This window comes from Pezoporus wallicus, unplaced genomic scaffold (assembly GCF_028554395.1).
Source record: "Pezoporus wallicus isolate ANWC-B61680 ecotype Strahan unplaced genomic scaffold, APGP_CSIRO_Pwel_v1 contig_7505, whole genome shotgun sequence".
NCBI classification, from domain to species: domain Eukaryota; kingdom Metazoa; phylum Chordata; class Aves; order Psittaciformes; family Psittacidae; genus Pezoporus; species Pezoporus wallicus.
The window spans coordinates 235,827-257,006 of NW_026638908.1; the positions used below are offsets into that span (position 1 = coordinate 235,827).

Here is a 21,180-nt window from a genome sequence, read left to right on the forward strand (position 1 = left end):
AATTAAGTGTCTTCAAACCAGCTAGGCCTGATGAAATTTACCCTTTGATGCTATAAAAGTACAGAAAGGGTAATGTCTCTGGGATTCTTGTAAAGTTGTGTAGGATTGCAAGTTTGTAGGGCTCCTGTCTTTAAAAGAGGAGAGAGGAGAAATTGGGGTCCAACAAACCAGTCAATTTAGATTACATTTCTGGTAAAAATCTGGAACAAATAATTCAGCTATCTGTAAGACTTAACAAGGAAAATGAGTAAGAGCTAACATGGATTTAATAAATCAAGGGGAAGCAGTTTAACCTCTACAGTGAGTAACAGGACTAGAGAAGAGAAGGTCATGGTCTTTGGCCATCCCAACTGTCACTTGCTTACTTGAAAGATTAATAAGGTCTGGCACATATTATTATTCTAGTTATATAAAGTGCTGGTTTAAGATGTTTTAGGATTACTGTGGGCTTGGTAAAAATAGATGACCTATGCTAAGTATATCCCATTAGTATCTACACCAATTCTATATTAGTTCTGTCAGATGTTTTTGGTTTCTTCTGTAAACCAGTTAATGAAAAATAGCATAAAAATTATTTCTAGTTGCTGTATTTGGCATTCCTTCACTTGTTCTGGACTTGTTACTAAGTGAATTGTGAAGCAAATTAAGTAGTATCTTCTTTTTAAGCAGCTAATAGCTTCTGATGTGCTCTGTGTAATATGGTTTGTTTTATTGCAGGATTTGGTTATCCGTATTCTCTTCATTCTTGGTAATTTAACAGCAAAGAATGACCAGCCCCGTGAGCAATTTTTTCAAGAAAAAGGAAGCATTAACACCTTGATATCATTATTCCAAACCTACCATGAACTTGATGTGAATACACAGAAATGGTACCAAGGAAAAGGAAGGGAAGAAAAAAAACAACCAAAGCATCCTTCAGAAGCAGAAGATGTTCTGATAAAACTGATAAGAGTGCTGGCCAATGTCTCTGTTCATCCCAGCATAGGAGCAGCTCTGGCAGTTGCCCATCACGTTGTAGAATTGCTTGTTACAGTACTAGGTAATAAAATCTATGTTGTGTTTGTAACCTTTGTTCAGTCTGTAAGAAGAGTTTAGAATTTTTCTACTTGACCTTCTTGGATCACTTTTCACTATGGATCAACGCACAAATTGATCCATAACTAAATTGTTTCCATTGCTAAATAACAAAGTCAATCTGCTGATATTCATAACCTGTTTTATGTAGAAAGCCTGTTTGAGACAGTGGAGGCATTGCTGCTTTGCTACTGACTTTTCAGTTTCTGGGGAAAGATGTTGTAGAAGTGTTCAATTTTGTGATTAGATTTGCAGATACGATCATTAAGGAGGAGAAAACAAATTTTACTTTAAATGCACCTCTCAGAGTTCATATGTAAGGGAAGTCTGTTCTTAACAGGTGCTACATCGATGTGTTTGGTAATGGGTTTGGTTTTTTTTAGGTTTGCAGGTTTTGTGACTGTTCTGGATTAAGTATTCTTTTTGTTCCCTGTACCCATAACTTTCAGCCTCTTCTTATTTTTTTCTTCTTTTTCAAATTTCCAACCTTTATCTTCTTTCAGAAGAAAATGGCCCTTTCCCCACAAACGGAGGCTTAGAACTGCCGTTCCTTTACCACTTACTGATCCCATTGTAAATCTAATTACAGGCTAGGACTGTGTAGCCTTTTCTCCCCATAGTTTAGCAGTGACAAGATACATCACAAATAACTTAGTGTATTTTAGGATGAGATGTGAGCATTAAATATTATGTAAAGACAATCAACCTTATTATATGCTAGCTCACAAGTCTTAACCACCAGACATGGCGAGTTAAAGAAGGCAGATTTACAATTTTGTGTGTTCTGTCTTAATCCATGTAGGAGCTTCCTGCATTGGAACTGTGTTAATCATTGTGTAAGTGCTTTTGAGCCTCAAAGCTTCTCTCTGACACCCTCCCCTCTTCTTGAGCACTGTATTGGTTTACTACCAAATGTTCTCTCTGCCTATGAACTTAACCTTCTTTTTATTTCCTTCACTCTTGGTTTCTGAGGCCAGAAACCTCAGATAAATTGGTATACATGACTTTCAGACTTGCTGATGTAGTCTTTATACTGGTTAACATTCTGTTAGGAACTCTGAGAGAAAGAATCTTTCAAAAACTGATATTTTTTTTTCTCCAATTTTTCATTGACACTTCAGTATAGTCCTTAGTATTGTCTGTGACTATCACACAGGCCTATTTCTGCATGTGGATTCTCCTCAGTTCCATCTTAAAATAGCAAATAGAATCTGTAAAATGTCTTAACTAAGTAGATTCTAAACCATGTTGCCTCAGTCACAATGATTTCTGCAGATTAAGAGTTGGAAAGAGTGACTTTATATTGCCATTTTTGGATCAGCTCTTCCTATTAGCTTCTGCCATGTTACTGCAAAACAGAATAGTTGTCTGTAATAGTGGCCCTGTAAACTATGATTTAGCTTGCTTCTGAGATTAAGCTAATTCTAAGCTAAGTTAGACTCATCTCTGTGTATCTGCATATGCGTATGTTCATGTTTGTTGGGTTTTTTTTTTCACTCTCAGAATACAAGTCAGTTGATGAGTGTGAGGAGTTGGTCATCAATGCTGCAATAACAATCAACAATTTATCCTACTACAAAGTGAAGAGTTCTGCTGTTCAAGACAAAAAGCTACACATTGCTGAAAGTAAGGACTTTTAAATTAGTACTTTATGTATAGGTTTTTGAAAGTGAAAATATTTTGACAGTACAGGAAATAAAGACGCTGCTAGTGTTTTGTGGTATCATATTGCATGAATATCAACTTTATAGGGCTAAACTCTTCCCATAATGATTTTTCATTCTTTTGGAGCATAGTTCTATGACTTGTCTGAAAATAGCTTAAGTTGTTGACAAAACCCCTTCTTCCTGAAAGGAATTTGCCATATTGTTTTCTGTTTAGCAATTTTTGCTAGGCTTGTTCAAAACCCATATGCCTGTGCCAAAATAAACATGTTGCTTTTTACTTCTTATCAGAGTATAGTAAAAGTTTTGGGGTTTTTTTCTTCTTAGTATCTTCTAGACCTGCAAAATCTGATTTATGTCTATTTCTGGCTTATAAATCCATTGGCAGTACAGGAGTTGTGTTATTCTCTCCCCTCTGACAGTAGTAGACAACAGTCGTATTTTAGTGATGTGTAGGAACTGCATCTGAGTTCTGGGACTCGTGTTACTGTTATACAGAAGGTAGAGTCTATGTCTTGCATATCTTTCTCTCTAAATAGACAAAACATGGGGGAGAGATGGAGCCTGGAATTTGCACAACAGGTAGCATGAAGAGTAGAAAAAAAATATTCTGTCAACCTAGTGCCCTGACTGGTAGACATCAGATTCTCTTTAGGTAACATTCTGCTGTTCTGTCATGAGTCATTTTATCACCCCTAAGCCAACTGTCTCTCATTGCTAGTTGGAGAAATGTGGAAACAAATGACTTCTCTGCCTGTCTCATGTGCTCTCCCTCTCCTGTTTTTATTGTTAGCCTGTGGAAACAGCCCCCTCACTTTTCTCTGCCTGAACTGAGGAGAGAGAAAGCCTGTTGATGGGAGACCAGCAGGCTTCCTCCTCCAGGAGACATTTTGAGAATGCTTGCTGTTTGATACAAATGGTGGATCCCAAAGAGAAAAAAGGAACCATTTCAGATGTCTCTTTAAGACAAGTTCAAGGCATGTTCAGTATTGCAACATTCAAAGATGGAAATAACGGGAGCGAAGCCAATGTCTTTTCCTAGGATTTTTCTTTCTCTCACTTTTCTATGGTAGAAGAGTTAAAGGTTGACTGATTTGAGTCATTCACACTATAAACTGGTTTCAGTGGTTCACTTCATGCTCATAGGAGACTGATAAATGTAACTCCTCTGACACTGCTCCTTTGCTGTGCATCAAAAACCTACATGATAGTAGCTGTTTCTAGGAAGTACTGAAGGTCTTATTCTATCTACTGAAGACATATGAAGACATACACTAGTCATATGTGTAACCACTAAGCAGAAAACCAGCAAGCAAGTAAATGCTTCAGACCAGGGGCAATATTAAGCAGCTCTGTTCAGAGAAAATGTATTTGCTTGTTATAGGAGCATTGAGCTAAAATCAGAGAGTAATTTGAGTTTTAGGAGACATTGCACCATAAGACCATCTGTTCAGGATCTAAATCAATTCTCTTATATATTACAACATTTTTTTTCTTCTTTGTCTTCCTGGATTTTCACATAAGCCCACTCAAAACTGTATAGCAAAACTGGCTCCCATTATTACCACTGTGTGTAGGCTTGTCTTCATAACTCACCATTTGTTCCTTTGCGTTTAGCCCCATATTGCAGCTCTTTGTCTAATCTTCAAAGCCCTACACAATTTAGCTCTTGTTCTACCGTCAGCTCACCCCCTTCACTGCAACCAGGCGATACATAACTGTTCCCATTTATTGCTGTTACTGTTTGTGTTTTGTATTTATTGATAAAAAGCCAAGCACATGTTTGTGATATACAACTAATTTTTTTTTTATTTCTCGGCAAACCAATAGTGCTTTTAAGGCTGTTAATGAGCAACAGTATGGATGGAGTTGTGGAGGCTGTCAGAGCATTTGGCAATCTTTCCCAGTATCATGAGATCTGTGACTTCATCATACAGAAAAAGAGTGAGTTACTTTTGCACTTGTAGGAGTCCTGTTTTTAAATGTCCATAGTTCTAAAAAAGGGAAGATTGTTAATAAGCTGTCTTAGTTCAAGGGTAGAAGCAATCTTCTCTGATACTTTGCAAATCAGGCAAATGTTAGAATCCAATCACAGTCATTATAAACACCATTTTATTTCAGTTTCATTAGAACGGAAATAGTGGAGGAGGAAAAATCCGCCATGGTGCCCTTTCTCCTTCAGTTTTTCAAATCCTACAGGTTAGTAGTGGTATGATATAAATGAAAATCCAACTAAATTCTCATTTAGGCTCATAATCACAGTTCAACAGCTTGTTAGCACTTCGTAATATGCATTTAAGATGTTGAACTGTCTCAACAAAGAGATCTATTTGCCTCTGGGTGGAGTAGGATACAAGTCTTCTCAAGCCTCTTTGCTTTTGAGTATCTGAGGAGCTTTGGGAAAAATGGCAACTGCTTGCTATCCACAGAGGGTGCGTCATAAGTTTAATTAAACACCAGTTCAATGTAAATGTTTTTGTATCTACATACCTGTCAGTGCTGAAATTGAGGTGATACACAACTCCTTCTTTGAAGGGTGGACGTATTACTGACTTTGGAGGAGAAGGTATTTGCAAAGGGCAAATTGACAATAACTGGTTGCTGATGAGCTCTCAGGCAAAGAACTAAGTTTTCCAACTAGGACTGTGGTATCAATGTGCCAAGCTGAAGAACAGCTGAGAGGCTGCCTCTCCATTAGGCAAGACTGACTCCCTTGCTGGTGTTGTCTTCCACTGCCTCCTGAGTTCAGTGTCAGCAAGTGCTGCAAGATGCTGCATGTCCAGTGTCTGATTCTTGCCTGTCACCTGCAGGAGCTCCAGGCTGCAGCACTTCCAGCTGGGCTTGGTGCAGTGTAGGGCAACCTGGCCACTTGCAGAGGTGAGAATGTCCCTCTGGGAGTACCAAATGCCGAATCCCAGCAGTTTCTGCTGACTGGAATTGAAAGGAGGGTCATACTTTTAAGAAATAAGCTGTAATTAATTTTGTCAATTTAACCTCTTCTGATTGTGTTTTCACATTGTGTCAGTGTATTTTTATAACTATATGACTCTGTATGTGTTGTATTGAAGGTAACTGGTGTTCAGCATGATGAAATAATCATGGCTGTTACAGTGGGTTGTGTGCCTACTCTACAAATGTCACAGTAGTATGCTACAAGGTTAAATTTTTGGGTAGGGCACCCTGCATTTGACTGCTTTCTGAGTATACATGTTTAATAAGGATGTTGTAATGCCATCTTTCCAGTAATACTGTCTCCTCCTTTACAATACAGTACACAAGTTCATGATTGCTTTGCTTGATGCCAAAAAGCAAGATGTCTGTTTTTCTGCCTGTGGAGTTCTGCTCAATCTCACAGTAGATAAGAACAAACGAGCATTTCTGATGGAGGAAGGAGGAATTGGAAAGTAAGTTCCTGATTATGTTTATGAAAAAGGCAATTTTGACTAGTTTGGCTGAAGAGTTTCAATCAGATTCTTTTTTTTACTGGGGCAAATAACTTCTAATACGGACGTATACTAAATAAATCGTCAGCATCTAACACTCTTCAAGAGCCTTTCATCTTTTTTCCTATGTTTTTTTTTCAAAAGTATTAGAATGGTTTAGCCTACGCAGAGCCAAACCCCATAGAATAAATCTCCCAATAATCCTCCTGATTGATACAGCAGAGGAGAGTACCATACAACAAAGCAACTAAGGCATGGCTCATGCTTGACTTAACTGGATCCTATGTGGGCTACAGTTAATAGGCACCATTAATGTGTATCATCTGTTGTAAGCGTGAAGATTACTTCAGGAACTAGGATATACCATATGGTCACTGGCAATTTTTGTAACTACTTAGTATAGTAGGGAAAACTATCTGATGTAGCCATGCTCAGCAGAATAACTCAAGGTTAAGGCGCTTGTATTATAAGAGGTATTAGGTCTTGAAAACCCACTGTGGATGGAACACTTGTGGCCTTGATGTTCAGATAATAGCGGATCCAGCTTAATTGGAGCAACGTGAATGATCATGTCTCTGTGCTTGTAAAGTAGTTGATACAACTTACGTTTATGCAACCATATGCCTAACTTTGAAATGCTTTCTTGTTCATACATCATATAATTACTTTTTATTACAATATAAACTATGCATAGTATGCTCATCCTCCCTTCCCATGTTCTAGTTACCAGGTCAAATATAAAGCTGAAAAAGAAGAATAAAAATGCTAGAGGCAAATGAATAATAAATGTGAGAGATTTATATTCTGCAGAATAGAGAATTTTCTGTACTCTCTCTGAAGATTCGTGAAGCAGGAAGGCGGAAAAAGAAACATTACGAAATAAATCTAGAGAATTTGGAAGTGATTGTTAAGGAGGTCACCCTGACTATGCCAAACTCGCTCTGTGGATTTTTGAAAATGAGGTTATTGTATTAATATATGGTGGCCCTAATAAAACATGGAATTAGTCTCATCAGAGAGTTAAACTTAAAAAAAAAGTAATAGGGCAAATCCATTTGGCTTTTCATTGTATGCCTCCCGGTCTTCCACAGTGACTGCCTTCAGAGAGGAGAGAAAGAGCAAACCTCTTTTGGTTGCTTTTCAATTACTGCTATTTTCATCCATACCCGAATGTAATAGTTATTCCGTGTTCCCTTTACTAATCACCAGATTATAAATCTCACAGTGAAGTAGAAAGAGAAGGTCATAGGGTTGGGGAAGAGAGCAGCAGTGAAGGGATACTATTATGAGAGGTCACTAGGGACAGCAAGTGAAAACATTTACTTCTGCTGCCCTGGGACTTGTGAACACTGCTGTTTGGTAATGGGAATTCTGGATAGCTGGTGCAGGCAGAAAAGTTACAGCTTCATTTCAGAGTCCTGCTTATCATCTAGCCTGCATTTGGTACTTGCAAGGAAATGAGACTGGGAGAAAGGTCAAGAACCTAATGGTCCTTAATAAAACTGGCATTCCCAGTGGAGGGGAGGAGCACATGTTGAGGAAATACAATAAAGGGCAAGATCTGCAGAACAGTCAGGCTTCACTGAATGTTAAAGGTAATTCTGGGAGTCATGGAAGTAGTAAATTCCTTTGGATTTGTCTTCTGGTCAGATCCTCTGATGTGTAATAAACTGGATATTCTGACCAAAGCTTTTTCTGCATTCATACTGTCTGTTGCAGATGAATTCTTGGCACCTCATGAGGTTCGGCTCCCATTGCAGTCTCTGCTCTACTGGTAGCCATGGATTTGGGACGGTTACAGATAGTCATGAAATCTGATAGAATTTTAGTGTCTTTGAAATGGTTACATTTGTGATGTGTGTGATTGGAATTGCTCAGTTGGGTTAAAATGTTCTGGGGGGTAGACAGATGCAGGCAGGCAAATGCACATATGTGTAGACAAAAAGCACGTTCACATCCCTAGGGAACTAGACTAAATGGAAAGGAGAAGTTACTGAGGGAGAAAGTAGCATCTTAAGTTTATTAATAGAGAATTTTCCTGCAAACTTTCGTGGAGTCTGCATACATTTTTAGACTACCAGATTTTGAAGGGCTTAGAGGAAAACTACATGGAGCAAAACACTGGGTTTGTTTTTTTTTATACCAACAGGTTAGTTGACTGTTTACAAGACTTTGGGCCATCAGATTGGCAGCTGGCTTGTTTGATATGCAAAACCCTGTGGAACTATAGTGAAAGCACCACAAGTTCGGCCTCATGCTTTGGAGAAGATACTGAGACGTTGCTGGTGCTGCTCACATCACTCATAGGTGAGATTCATAATCTTGGTCTCTTTTCCTTAATAAAGGAAATAAAGAGCAAAATCAAGGCAGTATTCATTTGGGTGGGAAGTCTGTCATGCAGCTTTAAGTGGTTGGCTGGTGTCGACTATCCAGCAGTACACTGGTTCATTGCAATTCAGCACATTCCCCCAGAACTTACGGATTGCCAAGGTGGAATTGGCTGTTGTCACTCCCCGCTATAGTTTGTCTAGTTAGCATGCTGCTAATGCTTGTCACCAGCTGCCTTTTTGCCTGCTTGAGCCAACTATCCCATAAACCTTCAGTGCAAAAGATACTTTTCACTGGATGTGTGGGCCCTTCTGGCCTCAAAGCACTGCAGGTATTGACAGAAGCGGGGGCTCAGCTGTGATGCACCTGGTTACCGCACAGCATGCACAGGGAATGTGGCTTTTCCCCTCAGCCTAAGGGCTCAGTGGTAAAACAGGTTGAGCTTTGCTGCTCAGCCCCTTGGCTGCCCTCCTTTCCCATCATCATCTCCTTGTGGGGAAGGACAACATCTTGAGAATGTCTCATCTGCTCCCTAAAGCAAGGGAGGCTGTGCCTCTTTACAGACACAGGCTGGAAGGTGCCGACAAGTGAATGTTAAGACCCTGATTTGCTTACGCACGTGGATCTTTTCATCTGCACATTTGTGTTTGCTTCAAATTTTACAGAGTTTAATTGCTATGTAATAGTTCTATATAGTCACTATATACGCAATTTTTCTCCTTTATGAGCGCTGCTTTGGGTATGATTTTATTTTGGGTAGGTCAGTTGCAATTATCTTTTAGAACAAGATCTTTAAAATGTAAATGAAATTGAAGCGAACCTTAACTAATTTTGATTTTATTTTAATTGGAAATTTAATGAAGATGTATGTATGCTTGCTGTGGAGAAGGCTGTGTGTTAGTCAGACCCAGACAGAAAGGGAAATCCCAGTGGTCTGGTTTGGTTCTAGACAATCAGAAAAGTGGGTGGATTTGTGCGGCCAGAATTACTGTTATTCTTGTAATCTTTCCTTGCATTACATTCGTTGCTTTGATGGAACGTATCTTAATGTGACCAGTAATTCCATCTATTTATCTGAAAATCCTGTGTTTCAAGATCATTAGTGCACTTTTTAACATTCTGAAACAGAACTGCACACCTTACAGCCACAGTCATGCTTGAATTTTCTGGCATGCAGCAAAAAATATATGCCTTTGTCTGGGAAAGTTCTTACTTATTTTTCTCTCTGCATTTAACACTGCTTATTCCAGCAGTTAATTTGATTGCAGAATCTAGGCTGGGTAGTAATTGGAAGTCTCATTAACTGGTACAGCTTTAGTGAACTGGAAGTTCATGTAGAATTGCAGTTGCAATTGTAATGCAACCGTAATGACAATTAATTAAAAGTAGGTCACAATTAAATGAGAAGGCAAGTCTGTCTTCACACTGCTCTGAAGAATAGCTGTAGAAAAAGTGCATCTTACTACATCTGGTTCTTCTATGTGTTAAGAGCCAACAAATTTTAGTAATAGCAGCTGATTTAATATTGTCCTACATCTTCCTCCTCCCATTGTATCAAGTAACAGCCTTGAACTGTCTTTGCTCTGATTCTATCATTCAGGAAGCAGGAGGCAACTGCTGACAGTCAGTGGACTGTACTTAAGCATCAGCACACCCTTAGGAAACGGAAAAAGTGGAGCATGGCACAGCAGACACCTCACTTCACCTGCTGTGCTTGGCCTCATCCCCTTTGTTTTCCTTTCCCCTACCTGGCACAAGATGACAAAAGATACGAGGGAGCCAAAAGGGAGTGGAAAATAGCTTCAAAAGATGTTGGGCCCAAGAAAGGCAGGAAAAAAGGCACCCTTTGTTTTTCTTTTTTCCTGTCTGGTCCCAGCAGCTGAGATGCTGTGGCACTGCTTTCCAGTGGCACTATCATTTGCCTTCTTTCAGCTGCCTTTGAGTTTCACAGCTGCAGGCTGGTGTTTCCAGGCCCCTGGCAGCAGCTTTGCTTTGCCCCTGTCCCTCAGGAGTGGCAGTGGAGATGAGCTCTGTCTTGAGAACATTATTCTCTTCGGTTGTTCAGCGAAATCTCCTTTCTACCTCTCTTTTTTCCAGACCTTTCTTCTGTCCACCTGTACTTGCACTAGCAGTTCAAGGGGTTTATTTTGGAATCTCAGTACACATGAACTCCTACATGGCAGGATACCGACTTCCAGGGCTTCCTGGCCCCTGTCTTGCCAGAGTTACAGGGATGGGTAGCCCTAGCAGGCAGCATGTACTCTGGCTTTGTGCTTCCCTCATAGCGTGCAGACCCCGTGTGCTTGTCTCGCTCCTGGGCTCACAGCCAGTTCATATGCTGTTTGGCCAGTACCCAATTTTGCTAGTTTGGAGGAGGGTCGTGGGAAAATTAAATTATCTGAGGATGCACAGCTTAGATGTGGGGCACTGGGCCTCACCTATCCCGTCTTACTTTCATTCTACTTTAGGAGATAGACATACTGTTTTGGTTCCACACTTCAGCTTTTGAACTGGTTCTGACCCGTGTTCTGGTAGACTAGAATTCCTCACCTCAGTGATTCCATAAACATTCAATGTAATTCAAAGTAATGTCTTTTGCCCCATGTTAGAAGATAGTTACTTTGGCTAGAACAATCATTTCAGGAGTAGGCAAAGCAATTCTCCCTGAAAACAAAACCCATAATCCTTTATCTTCCTCTTCTTCCTCTCACTTCTCTGCTGCTGAGATTCATTTTAGGTATGTTGGGTGGTGCCATTAAATGGGACCAGAGGTACTGGAGCACAAGTTGCAATAAGAAAAATTCCAATTAAATATTAGCAAAAAGAAGTTTCCACCATGGCAGGGGCCAAGCACTGTTACTTGCTGCCCCGAAAGGCTGTGGAATCTTTGTCCTCAGAGGTTACTCAGTACTCAACAGTACGTAGACCAGAGCAACCTGATCTATGGTGGCTCTGGTACAGAGGATAATTTGGGTTGGACAGGACCAATGATATATCAAATATAGATTTCATATCTGAGGTTGGATTTTATCTCTGATTACAGGGTTTCTTCCTGCAGAGGTAAGACATGTCTTCTTTCTTGAAATACTTTTTTTTGCCTCTTTTTCACAGAAATCCTCTATATGGCATCTTCTCCTTATGCAGAACCCCTTTTGGAACCTACCTCACAATCAGCATCTCTTTAATTTTGTTCATTTAGAAACACTGTAGTGGCATAGAAGTCATGTATTGTTTGCAGTTACTGGTAACTGTCTGTGGAATGGAGCCCATCTCTATGCCAAAGTAACATCATTTCTTCCTTCATAGCTGTGGCAGCTCAGGCCATGTGCTCTGCATAGGCACCTTGGCATTTGCTTAAATGGGGATAATTGCTGTTTGAGCATCTGTCTTCTACACAAAGTTTGACTTAAACTTGGAGCTGAAGATTCCCGTATTTTATCTTCAGAGTTGTCTTTTACCTGCTCTCAGTGTGCAGTGAGCTCCCTTTACAGCATTATTTCTTGAACAGATTCACAGTCTAGAACAAAGGTAAGTCACACTGCCCCTTGGGTGCAGGGTTGTATCTTCATTTTAGGTACATTTATGGCCTTAAGGTTGTCAAATAGCCTTCTCCTAAACTGTATGAAAACATTTGTTCAGCGTTATCAGTCAGGAGCAAGCTCCGGGTTGCCGACTGGTTTCTTCTTTTCAGGAAGGGTTTGTTTCTGTGTTTCATCCAATACCAGGTGAAATGGATGTGGAATAACGAGTGATGACCTCCTGTCATTCCTAACATGGCTTATCCCTTAAGAGTATCCTACTACTTTAATTATGAAGTTTGTGAGGAAGAGAGGGCATCAGTGATACAGTAACCAGTGTGGTTAAGTTTTTTAAGTATAATAGTAAATACAATTTCAAAGCCTTAATAAACCAGATTAGCAGAGCAATTTGTGATAAGAAAAACATAGTTGTAGTCAGATGAACTGATCGCTTACATTAGCAAAATTGCTGTGGGTGATGTTAAAACTCCGGTAGTTTCCAGGCTGACAGCCACAGTAAATGCTTGATCCTGGGGATACAGTTTAGCTACACCTGTGAGGTGTGAGAATAATAAGAACTTGCAGCCTCCTTTTTAGCGTGTTACTGACCTTAGCATCCTTTAAATCAAGTCCCTCAGATAGTGATGCTTAGTTTGTCTTCCACATGGAGTTGTCTTGAATCCACCAACGTAACAGAAATGCTAAGTTGTAATGTGCTGTGGCCATAAAATACATAGTTGGGTATATTTTTACTCAGAACTGCTGATGATATTTTCTTTGATTACAGATGCAGAACTAGCGCTGGATTACAGCCTCGATGGAGATGTAAGGGACTACCACAAACTGTATTGGGAAAGAGAGTTCAAGCCTGTGGCAGAAAAACTTCTTGATAGAATTCAGAATCATCAGTCCTTCCAGCTGTGACTGGCTACTACTCCATTTTAATCAGTCATATTTTTTTTGGTGCTATAGATTGACCAGCTTTACATTTCTAATATACCTGTACTTTGCCATTGGTAAGTGTGTTGGACAGCGTAGCAATTTAATTTTTAAGAAGTCAGTAAAGCCTGGCATTTATATACTGGATCCTACCTGTTGAGAAGCTTGCATCCAGTTTTTGCATGTGTAATTACTTTTTACAAGGTATTTAAGCTGATGAAGCAGCTGTTCAGTGTGATCTACTAATTGCATAGTTTCTTGGCTGGGAAAATGAAATGAAACTATTTGCTGAACGTTTCATTTTTAAAAGGTAAATTACCACTGAGCGGTACCAGTGGGCCTCTGTGGTACCAAAAATGCTGTGCACTGTAAAAGTGTGTTACATGCTTGGAATCGCAGCTTGCCTACAGGCTTTGACACATTTTTACTTTCTATGAATTCTCCAGCAAGAGTAACCCAAATGCTATTGGGGCACTCTGCTCTTAAATCCTGAGCTTCGTTCTCCAGATCAAGTGCTATCCATGGCCAGGGGGAAAGCTGCTTCCTTTTTTTTGCAAAATCCCCCTTTCTCTACCTGATACCGTGTGGCTCGGGTATCTTAGCTCCTGCCTTGGTGTTTGTGGGATGTAGGTCCAGCTGTGTTGGAAAGAGGTTTTTCTGAATTGGGACTTCAAGCCTTAAGGCAAAACACCCCTGTCCTTGATGTAAGTGGGGATTTTTAGGTAGTCTGGTGTGTTGCTTCCCACCTTCCCAGGCCTGTGTGCCTGTACTGGTCAGACTGTCTTGGCCAGTCATCTCGCCTGGGCTTATGTTTCCATCCACAGGGCACGAAAAGGCTTTGCATCCTTCACGTTCCTTCTGACTGATGCTGTCTTACTGCTCAGTTTTCATCCTTTCAGAGTGTAGAAGTCCCTGCTTGTTGCTTGTGTAATTGTGTTGCTCAGCAGGTGCATCACTGGCCTCAAGCATTAACAGCCTGACTGGCTAGAGAAAGCTTCACGGATCTGACCCATTTGCCTCTTTTCTGACCACAGATCACTAAGAACAAACCACTGAGCAGGGGCTGCTGGGCTCCTGGCTGTGATCCTGAGGGTCAGCAGCCTCGTGTTGTGCTGTGTGTGTCAGGAGTGCAAGTCTTCCCCTGGCAATGCCCTCAGAGAGGCTGGAGGAATTGGTTTGAGGCAGCGATTTGGAGCTCCCTCAGTGGCACTGCTGTACCTTTGACATTGCTCTGCTTCCAGGTGAGGAGATGAAGCAAGGAGGCTGGGAAACACAACTGTGGTAGAAGGGCAGGGAAACTTTCTTCGTAGTTTAGATCCCTGCTTCTCAGGGACTTCTTTGCTGTTGATGGGACAGGGGAGGAGAGATTTCATGGTCCTGGTTTTGGGAGTGGTGCAGAGGCTCTGTAAGAGCTGCTTGGTAGTCATCAGGGCTTATAGCCTGCAGGGGAGGGCAGCCCACACCAGTGGCCAAAGCAGTGCTGTGGCTTCTCCCTCCTGCCCTTCTGTCACACACAGCTGCTGCTGTCTGCAGTGATCACCACTCATGAAGCATCTGGCAACTCAACCCTTTCTTGTTTAAAGACTAACCCCACTGACTTTGGTTGCCACTGTACTTAACAGCTTTGGCTTGGTCTCTTTTGCTTAGCACCACAAATGCCTCAGCATGGAAAATGCCCAACCATCTTCAGGCCCCTTCTCCAAAGTAAGTAGCATGGTGTGTAGTTAGGGTTGGCTGCAGGTTGTGGTTACTGCTGCGGTTGAAAATGTGACCGTATGAAGCCACTGGCACACACATGCTGCAGTGTTCGCTGCTTGAGAAGGCAGAGTGTGTCTGCAGGTACCTGCATTTGCCTGGATAGCACAGGACAGAAACAGCCAGTTCAGGCTTCTCAGAAAATTTCCTGTCAACCTTTGACCACCCCCAAAAAGCAACCGGAGAATCAGGTGTTTCAGAAACTCCACCTACAGACTGGAGAGACACTGTGTCCTTAGGCAGGCAGAGCTTAGCTTTATGCTGTGGCCTTACACAGGAAAGTTTTGCTCTGGCTGTGGAACATTAAAAATCCTGTATTTTTAGTTAAGAGGAAACAGCAGATGCTTCCTGTTAGTCACATTTTTTGACAGTTTATTAATCTTTCTCCCCTAGATCTTTTTAGATATTTTAGCTTCTTGGACTGTAAACTTAAAACTGTTCTCAGAATGTTCTGTATTCAGAGCAACCAGTCTGAGCTCACTGAGAAGCAGGCCAAGGGACAGGAATCTTTATTTCATTCTGCTGGTGGACTTGGGAAAATCTGTTTCTTTCCTGCCCTATGGATAACACTCCTTACTGTAAGCAGGTGGGGTTTCTACACTTAGAGGGTAACCCCCATCACAGCCAGCAGTAGGAGTGTGTCCAAAAGGCTTTGTCACTCACCTGTGGCAAACCCTCCTCCTGCTGCCTGTTACCTCTTGCCATAAAATCCTCAGTCTAGCTGTGCAGACCTGGTTGTCCTTCCAATGGCAGATGCCCTTCTGGCACCAGGCTATGGAAATCAGCAGCCAAAGATGGAGCTAAGTTCACTACAAGAGGATTTTAAAATCACTTTAATTCAATTCTTAAAATAGTATTTAGAGCTGGTTATTGAAAATAGGTGACTATATAAATATACAGATGTAATCTCTGCCTATTACCCGGGAGGAAAGAGAAAACCCAGTATGACAGAGTATTCCTCTACACAGGGTGGAGGACTATGGGAAGCATGGAAACACTATAGTATAGATTTAGGTCTTCACTGAAATTATGTTCTTTTTAAACTGGGTTTTCTCCCATCATTTTAGACTCAACTGCAAAAAATATCCTTTTGCCATTTTCAGTATGTTTCCTCAGTTACCAACAGTTTACAATGTCTCCGAACAGTTTCTGAGCATACCAGCAAGAACGGAAGTGCAAAGTTCAACCACGCAGAAACGCCAGGAGAAAAAGTTGTTACCTTTATTTAAAAAATACCAGTAATACTGACAAATTTAAAAAGCAATTCACACTCATACAAAAGTATTCATGTGTTCTCCAAAACCCACGGTGTATTAAACGTCAGCATTGTAATCGTGTTTTGATTTGCTAAAAATAGATGGGTTTAGCCTAGTTATTTAAGCAACTGCAAAAATCAGTAAGACCAGCATTGGGCACATAATACATTAGGACTGTTTGGCAGCCTAGAACACATTCCCACACCTGTCCTAGCTCCTCCTTGGTTCATCCTTGACAAACAGGATGAGGAGCCACTCGACACTTAGCGCAGTTCCATCTCGAGAGAGCTCTGAGGACACGAGTCCCGTGCTTCCCACAGGAAGCCCATTGCACTTTGGAGCTCACCACATTATGCTGGGCAGCTGTCCCTTAGCACTTTAAGGCTAAACTATTTGAGAAAACTGACTGCTGTCTTTCAAATGATCAGTGTGGACAGAAGAGGTTTCGTTCTGATTAAAGAAGAAATCTAAATAACAAGGCTTTTTGAAACCACACAAAACGAAGGCTCAGACAATAGCAGTGCTCACTTTCACTTGTAGCTTAACTGGAACAGCCCGGGGCTGTTCACTTCACCAGCACAAATAGCAGCATCAAGATTTTTCTAAAATTATTCTCATAGGGAAAGCAAATGTCATCAAGTCCCACTTTGTTCACGCTCCAACTCCCACTGTATTTGCCTTAACACAAGATCTATGCATCTATCGTTTGCTATATTGCCACAAGTTCACAGGGAGTCCTGTGCTGTCTAAAGCCAAAATATCAGGAGCAGGCAGCACTGCCACACACCCCTGTTTTTTCAACTGCCAAGCGTTCACTGCCGAGCAGCAGCAGTGATATTCCAAACACGGAAATAGCTGAAACTAAAGGAGTTATGGCACAATGGGCTTCATAACTTAGAGCTACCATTGGTCCTGAGGCTTCATATCTTCCTCCACCACGCTGCAGCTGCAGAACATTCCAACATCAACAGGCAGCCGGAGATATCAGGTCATATAGCGAGTAATAGCTCTCAGAGCATAAAGTAGTTCGGCTTGCATCCGAGCTTCTACCAGAAGCAAATTTACATGGACCTTTAGGAAAGAAAACAAGCTGCACTTTAACGGTGTGCTCACAGTGAAAGGACGGCTTTGGGGCTGTGGGTTTCCTATTAGCAGCAGCAGTGGGGCAGCGCTTTGTGTTTTGGCTACCCAGATTAGTTCTATCTGTAAAGCTTGCTGAGGGAGCAAAGACTGAGCAAACATTTCTGTATCGGGTCACAGAGACCCTTAAGCGAGGCAGGGTCACAGGAAGAGGCAGTCCCCTTTAACAGACCAACTGGTTTAGCTGGAAAGAACAGAGCAGCTTTCAAACACACAAGCCCTTCTGCAGCAGCAGATTGTGCACAGCTTGGAAATAATTGGTCAAATTTAGCTAAAAAGTTAATCAATTATAGGCAAAAGGGTAGTTGGTACCTGTGGAGCAGAGGGGGTTGTTAACAAAGGAGGAGGTGGTAAGGTCGTTTGCCCCTGTGGGACAGAGAGAAACACACAGGTAATTATCACCTGAACAGGATGGAGTGGTGAGCTGAGTTGAAGCACAAGATAACATGCCATAAAATTATTGTCTTTATTGAGACAGCAGCTGTTGGAGGTAAGTTCCCCAGCTCATCTCCTCCATGTCTTTACTGTATTTCTTTGAGGATGAGATCAGAAACCATGTGGGGAAGAAGGTGAAGAATACTGTCTCACTGACAGCAGGTCAGCTGTGAGTTTGTTGTGGCATGGAATGGCTGCGTGTGCTGCCTTCCATGAGGATGGATGGTGATGGCATTCAGTGACACGTACGTGTATGATCTTTGGATTTTGATGGCTTTCCAAAGTTTGGGGCTTTAAACACGGATTTGTGTGCTTGAAAAGCTTTCAGTCTAACCAAAGCAAACATATAGTATTTCACTTGAACAACCTTAAATCAGCGTGGTTATAATACCCTATTACTACCAGGTACCTCTAAACTATTTTCACAAGTTTAGCAAGAAATAGAGCCTGCAATGATATGAGCACTGATTAAGGCACATGTATGTCTCAGCACTTATCAGCATTCATTTTTAAGCGGGGCTTTTCTTCCAAAGAAGAGCTGGAGGATATGAACTTGATGGAGCTGATGTCCAAGAGTTAACAGCACAACATATTTCTGGGAGGTGCAATTCAGACTGTAACCCAGCAGCAGGACTTTAGGCTTTAACATGAAGTAACAGCTTGGGGCCATTCAGACTAAAAACAACCATTGGACTGCAAGGACCCTGGGCCAGGATGGTGGCTGCTCTGGGTCTGAGAGCCTCACCTCACCTTGCAGCCTCTCTGGGGCACAGGAGCTGCCAGCCAACAGCCAAGGGGAACGCTGTGCCACTTAACATGTTTATCCTCCCATACAGTTCAGAGCTTGTGCAGTCTGTGTCAGCTGTTCACTAGCAAATATGCAGTAGGAAATAAATTATTTCGGCCTAGGAAGTACTATAGCTCCTGAAGAATTTACTGGATGTGAGCAGAATCCCATTAACACCAGCTAAAAGCCTCAATGCTACTTGGGTGGCTGTGGCTGTTAAGTGTGGCAAGTGGACCTATGGCCCATATGCAAACCGTACCTTCTCAGAGTGTTCAAACTGCCTCCAGAAGCTATCATACATTCTTTTTGTGGTCTTTTCAGGAGTGCAAACCACAGTCTTGATATAAACTTTAAAGCTGCGGTCCAACAACTGATTAATTTCACCATAGTCATAATCATCGTATCTGTTCAGAAAGAAAGAAAAACACTTTCATTTTCGAGGCCAAGTTATTTCACTTGCAGTGGTTTTAAGTTCCTATGGCAAAATAAATTACTGTGTAATTTGTACCTCTGTCCCTCTCCCACAGACAAAATTATGTTTAAAAATACCTGCATCTTTGCTATAAATAACTTTGCTTCAATCTGATAAAGAACAAAAGGCCAGCGCTAACAAGTCTGATGTGTTTGCTTAGAACAAAAGCAGTAAAACTGACCTTATTCCAAACATACAATGAATATAGTTCCAAATAGCTCGTCGTAGCATTGAGGTATCCACATCTTTGTGCATGGCCATGGTGTTGTAAGTCAGATTATAAGCAATGTGAAACTTCTCATCAAGTAGTTGTCCCACATCTGGGTAAAGACGATTAACCAAGGAATAGCCGTGGTCTTCCCAGGAATAATCCTTAGAATAAGTAAAAATGGAGAATGGAGCATTTCAGGAATTAACTTGTGCACACCCAGCGCTTTACTGCGATTTATCTTGGGGCAGGTGATCTATGGGGGGTGTTCATTTGCTTGCTTTGGGCCTTTGCATCCGTGGGGCGCTAAGTTACAGCCTAGCAATGTCCAAGTTTGGCATCTGGCACAACAAACTGATAGCACCCTAAGCCTCCTGAGAGCAACCCCCAGCCTTGTTACCTGAACACGAAAGGTGGGCACATGCATCCCGTGTCTGGAGAAGTCTTTGTAACCATAGCTGGTGTCCTCAAAGTGGCGAGACACGTCTCTTGCAGGTGCTGATTCTTCATCTTCTGTCAATTCAAACAGAATTTCACACAATTTCAGTAAGAACAGACTGGACGTGTACTAGCAGAACTCTTGCAGAAGAATGGGGGTCTCTGTGCTTTTCAACTAAACTCACAGTTTCCCTGGACTACCTGTATTAAAAGCTTTTGTTACAGCTCAGTGTCACTGCAGCTCTGGGTTTTAGAGGCAACTCCAGGAAAAACACTGATTCTTTCTTATAGACAAACACCTCTTTCCCCCTTCTTCTGTCTGCCATTCTTCATCCTGTCCCCTGTGTCTAGGGGACGCTTTGCTCCTAGCTCAAGAGGTCTGTGCAAATGTCAAGGGAAAATCTGTTTTACTAAGCTCTTGTTCCAAAACAGAGACCTCTAAGACTTCCACACCAAGTTTATTTCAGAGGGAACTGCTGAAGACTGAACAACCCTAAACTTGTGAGAGATTAAGTACTGTCTCACAGTTGTCTGGAAAGCAACCTTTCACATGCTCTAATAGCTGCTTGTTTGTAAGGGCTTCTTTTTACGATGTCTTGTGATATGTTTAAATCCCTTGCAATCTCTCTCTCTCTCTCTCAAGATTCTATTTCTGTTGGAAATTTCTATTAAACATAATATTGGCCAGTGGGTGTTACGGTGTTTTTGAGAGAGGCCAAAAATCTTGGCACTGCTTTGCTCTGAGGCATTCTTGAAAGAAAACAAGGCACCCCCAACCTTCATCCCTTCAAAGAAATAGTGGTGATTTTGACACATTTAATTCCCTCCCCCCCCCCCCCCCCTTTTGTGGTAGTATTTCTTCAAGTGATTTGGGAAAGTACATACACACACACACTACAGCTGTTCTACCTGAAGAACAGACGAACATGCTCTCTCTCTTCTCCCTTTCAAAACGCGTAGCCATCTCTTCCTGGCTGGCTTCCTCTTCATCTCTACACTCCTGTAGCTGCTTCATTTTCTCCATTAGAGCTTCAACTTCACAGACAGACTCTGTAGACTTGAAAAGGAGTGAGAAGCATTTTATTTCCATGTCACAAGAACTGTGACAGAAATCATCAAGAAATCAGATTAAAACACAACTTACATCCTTTATTTACATCTTCAAGTACTGAGTTCCTGAGGAAAACAATTCTCAAAAGAAATCTGTACTGACCCAATGTTCACATTTAGTCATTATCTTTTCTCAATTAGATCCCTGGTATTTTTTAGCATATTTTTAGCTTCACAGCTTTTGGGAACAAGTGGTTCTCACACTAAAATTAATTTCTCTTACTTCATCTAAATGTTTAATAACTGAAAACCAAGCAGCTGTAACAGAAATTCTGATAGAGGAAGTAACCACAATTTACTGCCCAACTGAATTTTCCCTCCTCTCTGCTCACAAAGAAACATACTGAAGGAAAAAGGAAGAGTGAGCGTAAAGGCAGATTTAACAAAGCCTCAAAGGAAAGCTAGTGCAAGATAACTGTATTTCACAAGAGCTGTTTCAACACCACGACACACTGTTAATTCAACATCTGGTCTTGTAAAAAATCCATCAACACATAGCAAAGTTATCTCCAGTCTGTACACTTCTGCCCCTTTCCCCTCTGACTTTTGCAGTTTGCTCCTTCAGAGAAGCAGCAAGCTCCAGCAAATAACATTTAAATGCCACCCACAGCAC

General features: G+C 41.4%; 2 protein-coding genes across 14 annotated transcripts in view; one reads left to right on the forward strand and one right to left on the reverse strand.

The window, feature by feature from the left end:
- The window catches only part of ARMC2 (armadillo repeat containing 2), a 65,337-nt gene extending 51,104 nt beyond the window's left edge, over window positions 1-14,233 (forward strand). For 5 of the 7 annotated variants that reach the window (XM_057413151.1, XM_057413146.1, XM_057413147.1 and 2 more), the window contains 6 exons: window positions 718-1,039; window positions 2,578-2,700; window positions 4,569-4,682; window positions 6,010-6,142; window positions 8,331-8,488; window positions 12,815-13,136. In XM_057413151.1, coding sequence (XP_057269134.1) covers window positions 718-1,039; window positions 2,578-2,700; window positions 4,569-4,682; window positions 6,010-6,142; window positions 8,331-8,488; window positions 12,815-12,951 — 987 coding nt within the window. In that variant the 3' untranslated portion in view covers window positions 12,952-13,136. Of the gene's footprint in view, window positions 1-717; window positions 1,040-2,577; window positions 2,701-4,568; window positions 4,683-6,009; window positions 6,143-8,330; window positions 8,489-12,814; window positions 13,137-14,000 lie in introns of those variants that run through there. The other 2 variants (XR_008972626.1, XM_057413149.1) reach the window with 2 other exon arrangements.
- A 1,695-nt stretch (window positions 14,234-15,928) lies between these two features.
- Window positions 15,929-21,180, reverse strand: part of SESN1 (sestrin 1) — a 78,903-nt gene continuing 73,651 nt past the window's right edge. For 6 of the 7 annotated variants that reach the window (XM_057413155.1, XM_057413162.1, XM_057413157.1 and 3 more), the window contains 6 exons: window positions 20,367-20,514; window positions 19,420-19,532; window positions 18,993-19,183; window positions 18,599-18,743; window positions 17,430-17,483; window positions 15,929-17,048 (listed from right to left, as the gene is read on the reverse strand). In XM_057413155.1, the coding sequence (XP_057269138.1) occupies window positions 16,962-17,048; window positions 17,430-17,483; window positions 18,599-18,743; window positions 18,993-19,183; window positions 19,420-19,532; window positions 20,367-20,514 (738 nt within the window). In that variant the 3' untranslated portion in view covers window positions 15,929-16,961. The remainder of the gene's footprint in view (window positions 17,049-17,429; window positions 17,484-18,598; window positions 18,744-18,992; window positions 19,184-19,419; window positions 19,533-20,366; window positions 20,515-21,180) is intronic. The other variant, XM_057413156.1, reaches the window with a different exon arrangement.